Source organism: Oreochromis aureus, linkage group 5, assembly GCF_013358895.1.
Source record: "Oreochromis aureus strain Israel breed Guangdong linkage group 5, ZZ_aureus, whole genome shotgun sequence".
NCBI classification, from domain to species: Eukaryota; Metazoa; Chordata; class Actinopteri; order Cichliformes; family Cichlidae; genus Oreochromis; species Oreochromis aureus.
Window position 1 is genome coordinate 34652598 of NC_052946.1, and position 17871 is coordinate 34670468.

General features: G+C 38.7%; 2 protein-coding genes, 1 non-coding gene and 1 pseudogene across 4 annotated transcripts; 1 reads left to right on the plus strand and 3 right to left on the minus strand.

The window, feature by feature from the left end:
- Nucleotides 1–222: 222 nt before the first annotated feature.
- tbc1d20 (TBC1 domain family, member 20) lies at nucleotides 223–9043 on the plus strand. Of its 2 annotated transcripts, none has more exons than XM_039612375.1 (9): nucleotides 223–578; nucleotides 759–847; nucleotides 968–1153; nucleotides 1276–1356; nucleotides 4812–4998; nucleotides 5163–5264; nucleotides 5910–6051; nucleotides 6548–6726; nucleotides 6890–9043. In XM_039612375.1, exons 2-9 carry the CDS (start codon nucleotides 796–798, stop codon nucleotides 7152–7154), a joined length of 1194 nt encoding a protein of 397 aa, XP_039468309.1. In that variant the 5' UTR covers nucleotides 223–578; nucleotides 759–795; the 3' UTR covers nucleotides 7155–9043. The 2 variants fall into 2 exon arrangements, with proteins under 2 accessions (XP_039468309.1, XP_039468310.1); XM_039612376.1 differs by having other exon boundaries at nucleotides 234–340; nucleotides 738–847.
- On the minus strand, nucleotides 554–653 carry LOC120440414 (annotated as a pseudogene).
- Nucleotides 655–760, minus strand: LOC116320767. The gene has a single exon (XR_005613243.1). It is a non-coding gene; the product is annotated as a U6 spliceosomal RNA (small nuclear RNA).
- A 244-nt stretch (nucleotides 9044–9287) lies between the features above and the next one.
- rbck1 (RanBP-type and C3HC4-type zinc finger containing 1) lies at nucleotides 9288–17574 on the minus strand. Its single transcript, XM_031740419.2, has 12 exons — nucleotides 17267–17574; nucleotides 16750–16894; nucleotides 16322–16418; nucleotides 15041–15239; nucleotides 14555–14697; nucleotides 14267–14440; nucleotides 13615–13775; nucleotides 12745–12841; nucleotides 12374–12553; nucleotides 12184–12282; nucleotides 10465–10608; nucleotides 9288–10357 (listed from the first exon to the last, which is right to left on the minus strand). Exons 1-12 carry the CDS (start codon nucleotides 17304–17306, stop codon nucleotides 10277–10279), a joined length of 1560 nt encoding a protein of 519 aa, XP_031596279.1. The 5' UTR covers nucleotides 17307–17574; the 3' UTR covers nucleotides 9288–10276.
- Between the last annotated feature and the right edge of the window lie 297 nt (nucleotides 17575–17871).

The following is a 17871-nucleotide window of genomic DNA, read 5'->3' on the forward strand; positions in this document are numbered from 1 at the left end:
TTGTTAAGTCCTAATTTTATATCAAGGAAAATACTGTTCACACAGTTTGCAGACAGTTCTAGTTTATGTATTATATAAATCCGGCAAAGGAAGCGGGTAGATAAGTATTGCCTGATGGTTCCTCGTTAGTGTTTTCCTGTTTCTAAAGTTTCGTTTCTTTACAGTAAAAATTGGGTCGACCCCTCCTCCTCTTCCTCTTCCTCTTCCTGTTTTTTTTTTTTTTTTTTTTTGCTACGTCATCATTCCGTATGAGCAGCTAGGCTAACTGTATCAGCTATATACTTGGTTGCTTCCGCCAATGTAAACATGTAGCCGGTTTTTCGATTTAATCCAAGTGCTGGTAGGCGGTTGTTAACCTGTTTGTCAGTGGTCCCAATAATGATGGCTGTGTCCCTAAAAATAGCCGTTACGGAACCAGGGCAGTGTAGCGCGAGCTTAGTAAATAGCTAACACTGAATAGCTAGTTAACTATCAGGCCGTGTTTTCATGGGGCTAGCATTGCTAATTAAACAGTTTTCATTGACAGCCACGCACGGCTAAATCGGGGTTAGCAAAAAATAGGGAGAATGGAAAGTAGTGCTATCTAACGCAGGGGCCATGCTAATCTTCTCTGTATCGTATCCAATTTAGCGTACGCGCTTGCCGAAGCAAGCACGAAATGTGGAACGCTTCACGAATTTGCGTGTCATCCTTGCGCAGGGGCCATGCTAATCTTCTCTGTATCGTATCCAATTTAGCGTACGCGCTTGCCGAAGCAAGCTATCTAACGAGGACGCACCAAGACCTACAGACACCATGAAGAAGTCTAGAAATGTTGGAGCATCGTCGCCAGTGAATGGAAAGCAAGGTAACGGTCGCTAACTGTCAGGTCAACTGTTTGAGTACACTTCGGGGCCCTTTGCTAACAAATAAATTAATAAATGTGGGAGCATAGCTTCTAACAGTGAAACGATGTTTTCTGTGCCAGACTGGGACACCAGACGGAAGAGGAAAATAGCGGATATCACACAAGCACTGAGTGTGAGTCCAGTGGACGTAGCAGCTCTGAGGAGGATGGCTATCAGTGAAGGAGGACTGCTGACCGATGAGATACGGTGCCAGGTCTGGCCTAAGCTCCTCAACGTCCCCCTTGATGTCTTGAATCAAGAGCCAGGTATTATGATTGTTGACGATATGCAGTTGAACGTCTCGTCTCTTTTTCACCTCCTAATACAAAGGCTAGCAGTCAATGCATCATACAGTAAATGCTGGTGGCAACATTTTCATTTTTTTCAGACACTGTAGACCGAGAAAATAACAAAGACTACAACCAGGTGTTGCTGGATGTCCAGCGTTCACTACGGAGGTTCCCACCTGGTGAGTGACCAATCTACGGCCAACTGTGTCTGCATACACACACTGTAGACATTATATAGAGTGACTGTGTCATCATTTCTAATACAAGTATAAATTCTTCCAGTTTCTTAACTGCTTTTCCAATTCATGGCTTGGAGGGGCTGAAGCATATCCCAGATGTTATGGGAAAACTGAACTGGGTTGTGTGGCATTATATAGCATTATATAGCTTTTTAGCATTATACTTTTCAGCATTATACTGTCTAAACATTATACTTTTAAGCATGCCCCTGGGTGACCTTAGGAGCAAGAATAGTTGAAGCAACATCACAGGAAAAAGATGCATAGGCGAGATACTAAGAAATAGCACAGAAGTTGCAGTAGATAACGGGGGGCAAAAGGGCAGCGTTAAGAACAGTCTAACACATTGGATAAGTATAGACTAGAAAAGCAGAACTAAGGAGGAGAGGGTAAACCCCCGGCGCAACATACACTCGATACATACAAAAGCGCACACTCATGACACTTGACATGACCCACACACACACCCACCTAAAGTGCAGACAGGAACACACACACATATTGCAGATAGAGACATGTACATCACACACACACATAAACAATTAAGATATACAATTAAGAAAGGGGTTAAAGATACGGCAAGGCCTTAAAAGGAAAGGTAGAAGACGATAGATGAGGAAGAAGTTGTTTTGATCGAAACTGTGTATGACGTATAGGCCAGGGGTCTGCAACCTTTAACACCCAAAGAGCCACTTGGACCCGGTTTCCACGCAAAAGAAAACACTGGGAGCCGCAAATACTTTTTGAAATCTAAAATGAAGATAACACTGTATATATTGTTTTTTTTTTACCTTTGTGCTTTGTGTGAAAAACTAAAGTAAGTAAGTAAAGTTTATTTATTAAGCGCTTTTCACAGACAGGCAGTCACAAAGCGCTGTACACAAATATTAAAATAAACAATACAATCAATAGACATTATACACAATGTAAAAGATCAAATGTAAATAATGTAAAGAATATAAAATACGTAGATCAACAAAAGGCTTGTTTGAACAGAAACTGCTTTTTAAAAGAATCCACAGAGCAACTAAGGTGTGTTGCTTATGAAATCCGTGAAGTGCTACAGAGAAAATTACATTTTATTTATGTAATTAACACATTTTGAACTCTTAAAGAAATATAACAAAAGGAAAGACACCCAGCTGAACTAAAATGATCCATGTAGCAAACAAAAACTGTTGTGAGCCGCCACCCTTTTAAAAAGTAATTGGAAAAAAAGCACTATGCCGCTAAAAAAAAATAGATATTTGCAAAATTCTGCCTAAATATCTATTTTACCTTGTTAATGTGTGTGGCGGGCATGGTCTGCAGTGCCGCTGAATGGGAGTTGGACGCACCTGAGCAGCACCGCAATCATGCCTCGCCGCCTTAAAGTCTGTGCTCTCTGCTATTGTGTTGTCGGGCTGTGAGCTGAAAAGCTGCAGCCGGCTGTATGCGCACAGCAACCATGTGTGAAAAGTGGTCAATATAGAGATGCTGAAAAGCATGTTCATGCAAACATCGTCGGGTCTGCCGTGATATGTTTACAATGAGACTTCTGGTCCCGAACCTCTGCTCACAGCGTCTGCAAATCGGGGCTTTCATCTTTACGCAGCTGTCATCTGTGAGGCGGGAGCGGTGTTTGTTTTAACATAGTTCACGGTGGAGAACAGCTGCCGACATAATGTGGATCCGAAGATCCATAATTGGCCTACCTGGGGTTGAAAGTCTCGATAAATGCACGGCGTTTCGGTGGTACACGGCTTCCCGAGTGTAACGCTTATTTTGAGCGATGAAAAAATAATAAAATATTATTTTATTTTTATATTTCAAAATCACAACAATCTTCCAATATAGAACTACAAGTTTTTAAAAAAAGAACTAAACACAAATAAAATGCACTTCAGCTAAATACTTCTAATTTATTTTCCCAAACCACGCGGAGCCGCAGTATAAGGACTAAAGAGCCGCATGCGGCTCCGGAGCCGCGGGTTGCCGACCCCTGGTATAGGCGAACGTGATATCAGAATAACAGGAAAGGTAGGAGGTAAATAAGGAACTTTGGAATAATATAAATGTAACAGTTCGAAGGACTGCCCTTCGAATCTGCAAGAGGCTTCATGCTGAGCTGATTACCTTCTGCGCAGGGGTTGAAATAAAGAAGTTGGTTGAATTGACGAAGTCTGTCTCGAGTCGTTCGTTTTGGTTTTTCACCAGGTCAGAAAAAAAGGATCAGGAGCAGCATGAGCACGCTGACAGTTGTCAAATTCTACTTGCAAAAGCTTGTATATTTTTAACCTTTGCTGACATGGACACAGGGTCACGATCGTTCTTTATATATTATTGGCCTTGTAGCGGGTTATGGTGTAATTGGCTAGAAGTTTTGTTGAGAAATGTTTTAATGTTTTCCTCATACATTGTTGACAAAACACGGTTTCTTCCATTGTAGCCTTTTAAATTCGACAGTTATTCACCTGAAAAATAATCTGCATTTAATATTGTAATTATCAATGGAATATGAAAATGCCTCTGCCGCTACTAGCTGTTAAAGTGGCTTTTGCTGGTAGCCACTTGGCTTCGTTGCAGCTATATCTATTGCTCTCCACTGCTGGAATCTGTGGTGGAATTTTCTGTAAAAATGAATGTCTGCAACAAGGTCAGAGCAGTGGTCAAGCTATTTTATTACTGCATGCATGAAGGAGAGACAACACACATTAAACATCACACGTTAAAGTCATGCCAGCTCTGACCTTGGGACATCTCAGCTCCTCAGAGGGCAGAGAGCAACTCCCACTATCTTTTCCCAGGAAGCTCCTGGCACTGGTCAGCTTGGGAGTTTCGTCCTTCTACGCCCCAACAGTTAGCAGATAACATAGTGAAACATTGTAAGATAAGATAATATAAGATAACCTTTATTACTCCCATGCGTGGGAAATTTGTTAAGCAAAACCGTTTTTCACCATGTCATCCTGACACATATACATACTTCGTCTAAGCATACAAAGCATACAGTGAAGTTCTAACCACCTACATCTAAATGTGAGGGTTAACTAGAATTTTCCCATTACAAATCCAATTCTCAAACCAAGACAATTGAGAATTCATATGATATACTCAAAGGACATGCACTGAAATTGCTTTTCCATCTTTTTCAACTAAATAAACTTTAGATGAAAGAGCTACTATGGTGGTTAGCCTAACTCCAAATTTGAATTACATAGTTATTATTTTATAGTTGTGGAGACATTTTGAATGCCAATGTAAGCTAACAGCTGTATTTTATTTGAAAAATGCTGAACGGGCTGGTGTTCAGCGATTTCTATTTAATTTTGAGCACTCAATGCACTTTCGATAACAAGTCTCATCCATCCAATCACACACATTCATACAGCGCTATTTTGGCTATGCATGCATAGGTATGCCAGATGAGCAGAGAGAGGGTCTCCAGGAAGAGTTAATCGACATCATCCTCAGAGTTCTGCAACGTAATCCCCAGCTGCACTACTACCAAGGATACCATGACATTGTCGTGACCTTTTTATTAGTTGTGGGAGAGCGTCTTGCAACTGCTCTAGTGGAGAAGCTCTCCACACATCACCTCAGGTACTTATCACAGACACAAATGAATCTACAGCAGGTTATTTACTCTGCTACTTAATCTTCCACTTTTTTCTGTATGCACAGTCTGTCCTTATTGCTTTGTGCTACAATAAAAAGTCATACTGTGAGGTATTAAAAAATGCTGTCTGTCTTATTCTCTTTCTCAGGGACTTCATGGATCCCACTATGGACAACACAAAACACATTCTTAACTATCTGATGCCCATCATTGAAAGGGTCAACCCTGAGGTGCATGACTTCATGCAACAGTAAGATTCACTACTATTCTAGTGAAAGTAGACCAAATGGGTTTTTTTCTGAATTAGGATACAAGAGGATGTTAAACCTTGCGTTTTTATTTTTTAGTGTGTTAAATGACAAGCCCGAGATTGCATACCAAACTTTTAATATTAGCTTCTTAAATTTACAGTAAAGAACTGTACATGCAATAGTATTTTTTTCTTTTTGCTTTAGACAGAAAATCTTTTAGTGTCTGTTATAATGACAGTAATTACATAGTCATCATCATTAGTATGACCCTTTACTACTTTGGCATATCTACAGCGGTGTCTCCTTTAAACAGCTAAGGTTAATGTTAAAACAGGTACAACTATAAAATGAAAGCTGTTTTAAGTGAAGGAGTGAAGGGTGACTGCTCTTACATCACACTGATCCAATTATGATGGCTCAAGTTTCAGTTGTAAGGCATCCACGTCATTAAGGCTGCAACCAAAGGTTACCATTACAGCTGGCCTTAATGTTTGATTTTCAGTTCCTGATCATATGATAAATATATAAAGTATATAAAGTGCAAGTTGTAGAAATTTCTGGTTGTAGGTGCTATGTGGAGTAGTTGGCAAACTAAATAGTTCTGTGTGTCATTGTAAGCTGATCTCATCACTTGTCATTTTAAGGGCTGAGGTGGGTACAGTCTTTGCTCTCAGTTGGCTCATCACATGGTTTGGCCATGTCCTGTCAGACTTCCGCCATGTTGTACGGTTGTATGACTTCTTCCTGGCCTGCCATCCGTTGATGCCCATCTACTTTGCTGCTGTGGTGAGTTTCCTGTTTCCTGGTTTGTCTCTAAGAGAGACTTGCCAAACATGAAGTTACTTTAAAACTACATGAATTACATATTCTAAGTCAGTGTAAGGATAAACCATTTATATAATCTCCATTTGTGTATATGTACAGCTCATATTTTTTCACTGTCCAAAGGACGTTCTGACAGCTGAGGAGATATATATAATGTTGCATTCATGAGGGTTGTGGAAACTAATTTGGTAATGGTTGAGCATTTATTGACATTATATGTGGCTAATCAATCAATCCCTTTATTATTAGATCAATGCAATGATGTCAGATCAGTTCTTCTTTTTAGGTTGCCCCTATTTTGCTTAATTTACTCAGGTGTGTTATTTTAAATGATTACATCTCTAATGGGAAAAGCTTCTTATTTCTGTATGAATGTATCATTGTTTTCCTTGACAAATCCGCATGTATATGCTATTTACATCTCTATATTTATATGCAAATTGTATTTATGTTGTAGATCGTGCTGTACAGGGAGGAGGAGGTATTAGAGTGTGAATGTGATATGGCCATGGTTCATCACCTGCTATCCCAGATTCCCCAGGATCTACCCTATGAGACGCTCATCAGCCGAGCAGGAGACCTCTTTGTACAGTTTCCCCCCTCTGAACTGGCTAGAGAGGCTGCTTCACATGAAAGGTAAGTTCTTACAGTTATTTTAGTGGTAGGAAACTGTCATTGCTGATTTTACTTATATACTAATACTCACATTTTAGTTTCTTCTACCTCAAAAACTGCAGTTACTCACTTTCAATAAAACCTTTTTATTTTCTGTCTCTCTACATGTATCTGTCTCTTTAAGCATGGCAAGCTCTACCTTTAAGGACTTTGAACTTGCATCTGCGCAGCAACGACCAGACTCAGTTCTCCGTCGCAGACGCAGACAAAAACAGGCTGCACTGGAGAGCTCAGGAGTGAGCTCTGTAGTTGCAGTGGCCCAACCTTCAGCAGCACGGCGGTTTGTTCGACTTGCAGTCATGGGTCTCACAGTGGCTTTAGGGGCAGCAGCTCTTGCTGTGGTCAATACTGCTCTTGAGTGGGCCCCCAAGCTAGACTTATTTCCTTGAACTGCTTTTCTTTTACACCAACACTCCATGTAATCTGTCCTCTACTAAATCAAGCTGGTGGATCTGCTATCAAGAACCCTTTAATGGTTTAAACCACAAACCGGGAGTCGGCAACACTGTCTGGGTGCACTCTCTAAAGTCAGTCTCTTTTGTCTTCTAGGATGTCTTTCTACTCTGTGTAGGGTTTGTCAGGCCTTTTTGCTTTGTAATTCCTGAATAGGCACCAATGTAAATGCTGCTGTTGTTCTGAAATGAAGAATATAATGAAGAGACTATGTATAAGAACCATTATTGATGGTCATCACGAAAGCTTATTTATATTTAGTATTAGGATATTCTGAAGGCATTATCCTCACAGGGATGTGCAGAACACTTGGCAGACACACTACATTTGAAACTGCTGCCAATTACGAGCGCCTGAGTGAATGTGTGCGTTTGTGTGTGCATTTGAGTGTGTGCGCAGTCACAAACCATTTGTTATCTATTTGATACCTGGACCAAATAGGGAATTCTCGGAATTCTCTCTTTGTAAAATTTACTGTTTGTTCATTTTAAGGTAAGTAACTATATAGAAACATGACACGCAGGCACTTTAAGGGTCACCATTTCATTATTTTTAGGTCATTTTGTGTATTTCATTAGTTATGTTTAACCCTTTCAGTAAGAGTATAAAGGTATCTTCTCTTAAGGACCGAGTATCTTTAACACATCAGCAGCTGTTACCCTTGACTTGCTTAAATGAAACTGGCCTTACAAAAGTAAATACATTGTAGCTTACTTGAAGTTTTTGTTTGCCAAAACATATATTTGAGAATTGGCCCTCGCAATAGAATATAGCTTTCATCGTGCAGGAAAATAGTATAAGAGTAGTTAACTTAAAAGTTGTCGCTCAACTAAGTTAAGTTAAGTTAATGCTTGCACACACACATACACCTGAAAATGAGCTTGTGTTTTGCGTACCCAAATGACTAGTTTATGTAATTTTTTTTTTCTAGAGAAGATGGTCATATCCTAATAGTTCCCACAATATGGTCATTCACCGAATGCCTAGTAACAGTAAATATCACAGGTGGAATAAGTAAAATTAAGTGGATATTGTTGTCTTCTTATTAGCAGTATAGCAGACCTGGCTTGTACTGACTGCATTAGTTTTGTAAAATCACTTTGATTTGATAGTTGCTTTTACTCAGTTTGTTTGGAAGGGTGCTCCTTTTAGAGAAGTGCCTGAGCCTTCATATTAATTCTATCTAATATTTTAGATTTATACGTGATTTTTGCTTGATTTGAGCAGATCCTCCTTTGTAAAGTGATATGAGTGTAGAATAGGTCCAGGGTACCAGATTGTTCCAGTCATTGTCATTAAAATCACATCCTTAAATAGGAGATTTCATTGTAATAGGGTTTTGTTTATTGTCAGTCATTTGAAAACCCACAGTTCTTGTTTCAAATATCAGCCTTGAGTTCTTGTCCCCTACCGGGACACAGAACTGGTAGTCCTCTAAAAACTTCTTAATTGGGTGAAACTCATCAAAGTGATTTCATTTGATGCTTTTTTTCTATGGGAAGCTGCAGGCTTGATGCTCCAGTGCTGTGCTGTTTGATTGGTTTATTGCCATTGTATTGAGCCTCTCATTCAGCTGGTAAGGGATCTGCAAGCTGACTGAAATGAAGATGACCTGGCACATGTCCAAGGATGCTCTTATGCTCCCAAGAGCGTAGTTGTTGAGCATTGTAATGCAACACGTATCTGCACTCAGCGGTGTTCATTTATTTTCATTGCACTAAATGATTTATCTGCCTTTTATGTTTATTTTTGTTACAATTCAACTGACTACTAATGTAAAGTTGTACAAGAGAATGCTAATAAACTAGAGTGAAAATTTTATGTATTTGGATTCAGGCTTACGTTTTTATTCAGAATATTTTTTATGACTATATAGTGTGTTTTTCAGGATTTCTCAAATTCAGGTTTTAGCTGCCATCTGACAGCTTCTGCTAGACCACATTAGCCTCAATTGTCCTTTGTGACTTCAGTTCTTTAAGCTTCTTAACATATTTAGATTAGTGCTATGGTTCTGGTTCTAATAAGAAATAATAATAAAGAACACAAAAGATGACAAACTAGAACGTCGCCAGATGCTTGAGCTGTTTAAATATACAGTTACATCATAATGTCCATATTTAAAATACATACTGCTTCATGACTCAAGACAAATAATGTAAAGCCTAACAACAAGCTTTAATACAAAATCAAATATAATTTATTTGTAGTAATTTCCTGTAATTCTTTAGGAATTAATACAGGAATTAGTTGCAGAGAAAGGCATTATACACATGATACTTTATAGCCATTAAGTGCATCCGAGCAATCTGTTTTTCATTATGAGTACATTCATTCAATGTAAACAAAAGAAAATCAAAACATACTAAACCACAGTCTGATTTGTCGACTGAACAATCCCATAACCAGCCAATTATTTTAGTAACATATCAAACAAAAACAGTGACTTTAAAAAGAAAGTGCTGACTATTTGTATTGGGAAGACATTAATAGTACTTATAACCACAACTGCCCTGGTGTTTGATAGATAAAATTCTTAGTTGTAAAATAAATTAATGAAAAATATTGCTATTTATCATCAGACTTTACAGACAAAATAAACAAGAAAGCCCTTATCATGCACAGTTATCTTTGGAGTGCTAATATATACAGTATAAGCACAAGGCCTTTTGCATCTTTGTTCAGAAAAGTAAAATGTTACCTCGGTATGCTTGTTCTGATAAATTCTGAGTCAAATCCAAACTCAAGTAAACAACATCACAATTGGCTCAATGAACTAGAAGAAAGCAGTAGCTAGAGATGAGAAGGTATTGTGCCAAAAAACTCCCAGTATAACTGTTTTTCCGCCTCACACTGTACTAACAACAGTTTTTAATACAACTAGATACATTGCAAGCAAGATAGATGATGAGTTTTGTCCACATACCAGTGAAAGAGAGGGCGAAATAAATCAAACTACCATTAAATCAGAGATCTGAGCATGAGATGTGGTTTGAATTTATCCAGACAGCGTATTTGCTTTCACTGGGGTTTCTAATACGAGTTCATTAGTGTTCTTCCCTCAGTGACAGTTTTGGCAGTTAGGATGACAGGGCTGATTATTGACTCGACATCTACATCCACCAGTTATGTCACCATTGCCCTGTAAAAAAGAAAAGAAAGAAATCAGAACCATGTCTCAGACACAATAGAGAAACCTTTCTGAACATGTTTATCTATCTTAATGCATATATATATATATATATTTACATTTGGGCCCCAGCGAGCTTGTTTAGTGACCCAACAGATTTCTGTTTTGCACATCAAGCAGCAGATCCAGTCACATCCATCTTTTTTCTGGACGATGATGTCACACCGTGGACATTTCATGGCTTCCCCATTCTGCAGCAGGCTCTGTAGTTGAATACAGTGAAACAGTGTGAAGTAGCCATAGAGAAAAATGCCTGAGAGGGTGATTTTAAAAAGTACAGAAAAACAAAAACATCAATATAATACAATTTATCCACTTGACTAAAAACCTTAATGAAATATGATGATCTAACTTTGCTGTATTCCATACAGTAAAGCCCCATATCAATCCAACACCGAAATCCTTGCCATAGCCTGCATATAAAAGATGGACCTAGCCACTGTGACGCTGCCAATCACAACCTGCCCTGAAGCATATCATGCTTTATTTTCCCTTTTCATACAATACAGACTACATATATATATATATATATATATATATATATATATATACATATGTATATATATATTTTTCTCTTTTTTTTTGTTGACATTATACGTAATTGACATTATGCATTCAATAAGACGTTTATTGAGGTCAGATAGGAGGGTTTTTCTTTTTGCAACCAGAGAAACTGTCCCCTAATGGCTATTAGAACGAATGCAGGTTCAAGGCAATCCACGCTTGCTTAACCTTACTCAGGGTCACTCTGTTTGCATGTTAGTGTAGAGGGTATGTAACATGAAATTCAATTTCTAAGTCAACTATCCTTAAATTTATATAATAAAATTACATCAATACCAAATCTGCATTATTGTAATAATGGTTTCATGTAAATAGATTATCTTATTTTCTCTTTGTGATTGTCATAAAGGTTAGCAAAAGCTTTAATAAGGAGGATGAAAACAAATGGGTTTATAAAAACATTATATCACCTATATATCACCCGTTGCCTACTGGTGGCTGTCAGAGGGCCTGGTGGCACCAGTGTCCGGCAGCCTCGCCTCTGTCAGTGCACCCCAGGGTGGCTGTGGCTACAATGTAGCTTGCCATCACCAGTGTGTGAATGGGTGTGTGAATGGGTGGATGACTGGTTGTGTAAAACGCTTTGGGGTCCTTAGGGACTAGTAAAGCACTATACAAATACAGGCCATTTACCATTTATATTGTAACTGCCTGCATGCAACTAAAACAGAACAGATACATTTACAGCATGTGGTGAATACCACAAGGTTATTAGACAGAAGGTGTTAAGAGCGCAACAGATCACCACAGATGCTGACTGGAAATTCATGTTTCCACCACAGAGAAACAAGGGCTTGCCAAAGCTTGCTTCCCCCTTAATAAAGACACTAGTCCAAGATATACCTGAGGATTTACTTGAGGATTTTGATGTATGGAATGAATGTTTAATTAACGTATCCAAAATCATTGTCACAGTTTGGAAACTGCCTCATTAAGCAGTCATTAATGAAAGAACATTTAACTGTAAAAAAAAAAAGACTAATTGTTCCATGATTTATTTCACAGGGTTAAGATTCTACAAAATTGCCTATTTGGCTATTTCACTCTGGATAAGAGAAAAATTATAGTCCTTGATAAGAGACAATGTATTATTTTGTTTGTAATGTATGAACAATGTCATTTGTGTTCTGCTTCTTAATCCACATTGCTTTGCTTTGCCAGCATTCATAGGTTTTCACTGTTCAGGGTAATTAACAAAGCACTTGTTGACTTACCTCCAGCATCTGTTTAGTTTTCTGAGCTGCTTCATCATTCTCTGCTCGTACACGCAGGTCATCCTGGTAGTCCTTGCAATTCATGTCTTTGTGGATGGCCTGAAAACATATATGTCCTTTACATTTGGTGCTCTCTCTATTACACGAAATGAAACTTTGTTCAGTTAAGGTATCAAAGTAACAAAGGTACCCTGCAGAGAATGCAGTTGGTTTCATCACAGAGTTCACAGTGAAATTCATTGACTTCATCCTCATAGATGCACCACCCGCGACAGTTGGGAGTCTGACAGTGGAAGCTGTGCTCTGAGCGGCTCTCTGCAATGCTCAGACGCAACTCCAGAAACCGCTGGTGTTCCTCTTCCGTGAGCAGCTGGACCCAGGATTATACCATAAACAATAACAGAGACATATGAAGAGTAAGAGATTACATACTGTATGGCTGTCAACATATTTTCTTCTCTTAAAGTTATCGTCTCTCTTATTTTTTAAGAAAGGTGATGTATGACTATCAAACATGGACCATGTGAAGGTTAAGGTTGTGTCCCCGTGGCTTCCACTCACCTCTTTGATCTCTCGGTCCAGTAATTTGCTGTCACAGTTGTCAGGACAGGACACCTCAGCATCTTGACTGTTTACTATTGTCCCTTTTAGACACTCCCTGAGTAATCACATACACTTCATTATATACATAAAATATTAAGCACAATGCACATTTTGCATACACTGACTCTTATAATTCAAAACGAGCACACATTTAATCCCATATGAAACACTGCATATGCATAAAGTTGATATACACAAAAAATGACACATGTAGTTAAAATTATAGGAGAAGAAGGTGTTTGGGGTCTAAAACAAGACTTGCGCCAAGACATGGCTCAAAAAGATGCTTGAGGGGTAAGGAATAAATTAGCTAAAGATTTAAATCCCACTGTAATGTTGTGAGTGAACCAGGCAGTACATGCAAGAAAACTCTCCACTGTAGCCCATCTTGCCGAGCTGGCAGCCCATATGAGAAAGACTATTGCAGGGGCCTAGTTCTTCCCCGGACCATTTCTCGCATATTTCCCCTCTGACTCATACTACTAAAATGCCAAATCTTTTTTGTTTTGTTTTGTTTTTAAATAAAGGCTCTTTTTCAAAAATCAGTTGTAAGTCAAGTGTGTCATGTAACTCCACTGTACAGTTAGCAGTAGTAACAGTAGTAAATGCAATGGCTAGATTTCTACTGTGAATACAGGCATCAAATTGATGATGACATTACATGCACTTTGGTAAAGGACGTTATTGCGAAGGTCTAGTAGCAGGGAAGTTGGGATATGGTATGGGTGGTGTAAAGGTCAATGTTAGCTAATCAGAAAGTGACCAAGAAAGCAGACAGAATAGTTTGATCATTTTTCTGTCATATTACAAAGCTATTTTCTGTCATACCTGCAGAAGGTATGGAGACACTCTCTGAGCACGATGCCCTCTCCTGGCTGCAGATTACTGAAGCAAATTGGACAATCTGCCTCGTTGGCATTTGGAATAAGATTCTGTTCTTCTGTTGCCAACAAGTGCAAATAGTTCTTTTCTCGTTCCTCCCGCTGAGCCTTTATCACAGAGTAGCATGCACAGCAGAGGTTCAGATAAACTGCATGACTCATTACAAACATAGTAATTCAGCTTTTCCCGAAGATAGAAAGTGAAAGCTGAGAAGTTTTATTGTGGCCCTAAAGTCAGCTCTCATTATTCTTTAATGGTAATGCGTGGCAAATCATCTAGGAACAATGTGTAGTTTAAAATGTGGAATTTAAACAAAAAAGTGACACAAAACAAGATTTAATGAGTTAATTAAACTGATGGTTTGTGTCTGTAGCTTTTTTTCCTCTTTCTTTCTGTCTGTTTCTTTTATAACAAATATACAGATGTTTTAATATAAACATTACATTTTTCTTTAAAACCTGTCAAGCACAAGTCTTATTTCCTATAATATTTCAGGTTTTCTAATGACCCCAGGTGATTAGGGTTATTTCACACATAAATGTGAGACTGCGTTAAAAGGATTTAATTTTAGCTCTTTTTTAACAAGCAGCACTTTTACCTGTTCGTACTGCATCGTGGCAAGTGTTTCCTGCTGAATCCTCTTAATCTCCTCCTCATCTGGCTGGTAGATGTCAGGCACAGTGTATTCTGCTGGCCGTTCCTCTCCGCACATCTCACAGCCAGGACGTGTTGGCTTGTTCAGATATGTACACACTGAACAGGCCCATCCCAACTGCATGCACAAAGACATACAATATGTTTACACATCTCTAAAACATGCACTACTGTATTTAAACAATTATATGTGCAGGCCCATTGCTAAAGCAGGGTCTAGTTGTGTTCTGACCTGAGGTTTAGGAGCCACAGGAGGCTTGGGTACAGTAGCAGTTCGGTCTCTAGGAGGAAGAGGAGGAGGAACTATCTTCTCACCACCACCTCCTTCCAGACCTCTGGGAAACAGCTGCAGTGATTGCATCGACTCCATGATACCTAATAATAGATTTTGATTGTATAAAACCTCAGTGTTATTAAACATCAATAAGGCATACTTTGCTGATAAAAATCTGTCTGTGTTTATCATAGCCAAAGCACTTCTTCTTATAAGGATAAGGATAAGGATAAGCTTTATTTGTCAGTTGCAGTTGCCTGCAGCCAAGATGACGGACCTAGATGACCATACAGACAATACATACAATATACAACTTACATTGGGGAGACAGGTCAGGCTAGGCAGCAGAAAAAAAGGGTAGACAGTGAAATATGTGGCATATAGGGGCAGGGGCAGGAGAAAAAAAAAATCATTCAAAAGGTAAAACAGCTGTTTACTACTTACCATCTATACGTTGTTGCTCCTGGTCCAGGTTGTGCTGATGCCGTGTTAGATGAGCAGCATGGGCAGACCTGATAAACAGGAAAGCCTGGTCTCCACTATTTCGAATGCCATGGCTATATAATGTTTCCTGGTCCTGAGCCAGCCGCTTCCCAATCACCCAGCGCTGCAGCAATGGGTGGAACCCAAAATCTTGGCTGATCTTTGAATATAAAATAAAAGAAAAAGTAACTCATCCACTGGAATTTCATTGTGGTTTAACAAAATGCAGTGAATATGTAAAACGAAAGACAATAACATAAGCCACTTTCTAAAGAGTAATAAACGCTTTGATGCATAGAAGACATCAAGAATGGTCAGGAGGGTTTTGATCTCTTGTAGCACTGTGGGGCTGTTTTTGTATGATTCGGTGAACAACTTTGCTACTGTGTGTATGTGGTTAGTTACTATAGTTAACTAACACCAAACTGAAAACTAAAACTAGATGTGAAAAAACTTTTACTTAGCTAAAATTAAAAAAAAAAATCTAATAATATTAGACTTTGGAAAAATAAAACTGACTGAAATGATTTTGTGAACTTGGAACATGAACTAACTAAAAATAGAAAAGAGGAAATATCCTTAGTTTTAGTATTTATTCGTTTGGTAAAAATTTGTTATCACAGCTTGGCTAAGGAGACTTTGATGAAGATGTTTATTAAGACTTTGGATATCTACAAGAATGGGTCAACTGCTTCGAAAAAAGTTCGGTGTTTTTAAGGTAATAAGATACTTACAATCTTTATAATACTTATAATGACTTTGCTAACTTTTGCCTTTAGCGTATACGTGCTAGACAATAAAACAGTAAAACTAACAGTGAAACTTTTAAAAACATGACTAAAACTACAAATTTTCAAACAATAAAATCTAAACTGAAATGAGCAAACCCACTTTGGACACTAGGTCTGAAACAAATCTGAATTTAAAATAAAAATAGAAAATAAAAAAGACTGCTCGCTGATAAACATTGATATAAACAATACTGAATTGCATTTAGGGGCAAGGCTTTACTGACAAAAAGTCCATGATACACTCATGGCATTATTATGAGTGGTGCATAAACATTTTTGGTTACAAGAAAACTTCACAAGTGGCCTTTAATAGATCATAGCTCAGCTCCATTTTAGGTTTTATATGTATAATGTATCATAGGTTGGTAAGACAATATTTAAGTAAAAATAATAATAATAAAAGAACCGAAGAAAATTGCCTCTTGTGTTGTGTGTGGTTTCACGTCAGTACCTTGTCTTTTAATTGTGCGATTGTCATGCCAGTAGTAACCTCAAGAATCACGGGGATATTGTCTTCTGACTGTCCATCCTCCACTCCAACCATCAACCTGTAGAACAGGAACAACAGAACATGTCAGCCCTCTACTATTTTCACTTGAACATTCATGTCTATTCATTCGTGTTCTTATTTTGATATTTCCAGCATGTAACCACAGACAAACAGTCATATATGCATATATTTTGTTTTTGTTTGTTGTTTTGGGCACTTGGCCTTAATTCTTGTTTACATTGCATGCTTCCAAATTAAAACAGACCCCATCTAAAAATAAAAAAGGGGAACCCCATAAACAGCAACGTCTGTGGTATTACTGTCGTGGAGGCATTTTAATAAACAGGGAAGTACACACAGGCATATGCCCACACACTGCTGTGTCCCACCTTATGGATTCCTGGGGGTAGATCTGACTGCTGATGGTGACTGACACCCGGACGGAGAGCTGGGTCAGCCTCTGGCACAGTTTAGCTGCTTCTTCAGAGTCCCCGCTGCTGAGGGCTTCAGTCAGAGACCGGGCAAGTTCCTCCGCTTCACCGCGAGCAAAGGAAGAGGGACGTCACGTGACTTATTGTCAGCACAACTCTTTTCTCTTTAATTCTTCGTATTCTCAATTGATTTCTTTCTATCCTCCATGCCAACATACACGTACGTAGCAATGGTAAATGAAAATTATGAAATTGATAGTGGCTTGTCTGTTGATTTGACAGGATAAAGCGTTGAGTCTGACCAAAACAACAGTGCCACTTTCACAATCTCTACACTAAGAAATCGATAACAAGCAGTGACACATACAAAACGCTTTCTGTTTTACTAGGACAACTCTGAGATCTTATAATACGTAGTTGTCAAAAAGTATTTGGAGTCTTCATAACAAAATCGAAAGTTAATTGAGCTGCTTACCCTCAGTCGGATCGACCCTCGGTGCCACCTCTGAAGCCATTACTACACGGCAGATAATAAAATTATTAAGCTCCCTGGCAGCTGTAACAAAACAGAGCTGCCTTTAAAACTAGTTCAGACTCTACTTCCTCAGTCCGCATCCGACAGAGCCTTTCCAAGTTCGGTTTAAGGTTAAGAAAGGCAGCTACAGGCCCGAGAAGAGGGCAAAAGAGAGCCAAGTAGAAGTCAGAAGTACTCCTCTAGCGCTCCCACTGCGTCGCTTTCTCGCTTCTCAGTCCCTGTCAGGTAGAACGGAAAGTGAAACTGACTCACGCCCAGGAAGAGATATTTTTAAAGGATCGCTTTGGAATTTCTTTCGCCCCACCCCTGTTGACACTTTTTTCCCCCTCTCTAAATCAGTTAAATGCATTATTTTAAAACTAATAACCACACGAAAAAGTCCAAAAATAAATAACAGCCGATGCATGAAATCTAATTGTAAATTCACCCCCCCACACCTTTTTAAACATCTGAAATAGTGACTTCCCACATCCAGCAGATGGCAGTGTATGTCAAAGGTTGAACTGTTAGGGTGTTTTAAAAAAAGATCATTTTAACGTTCAGGT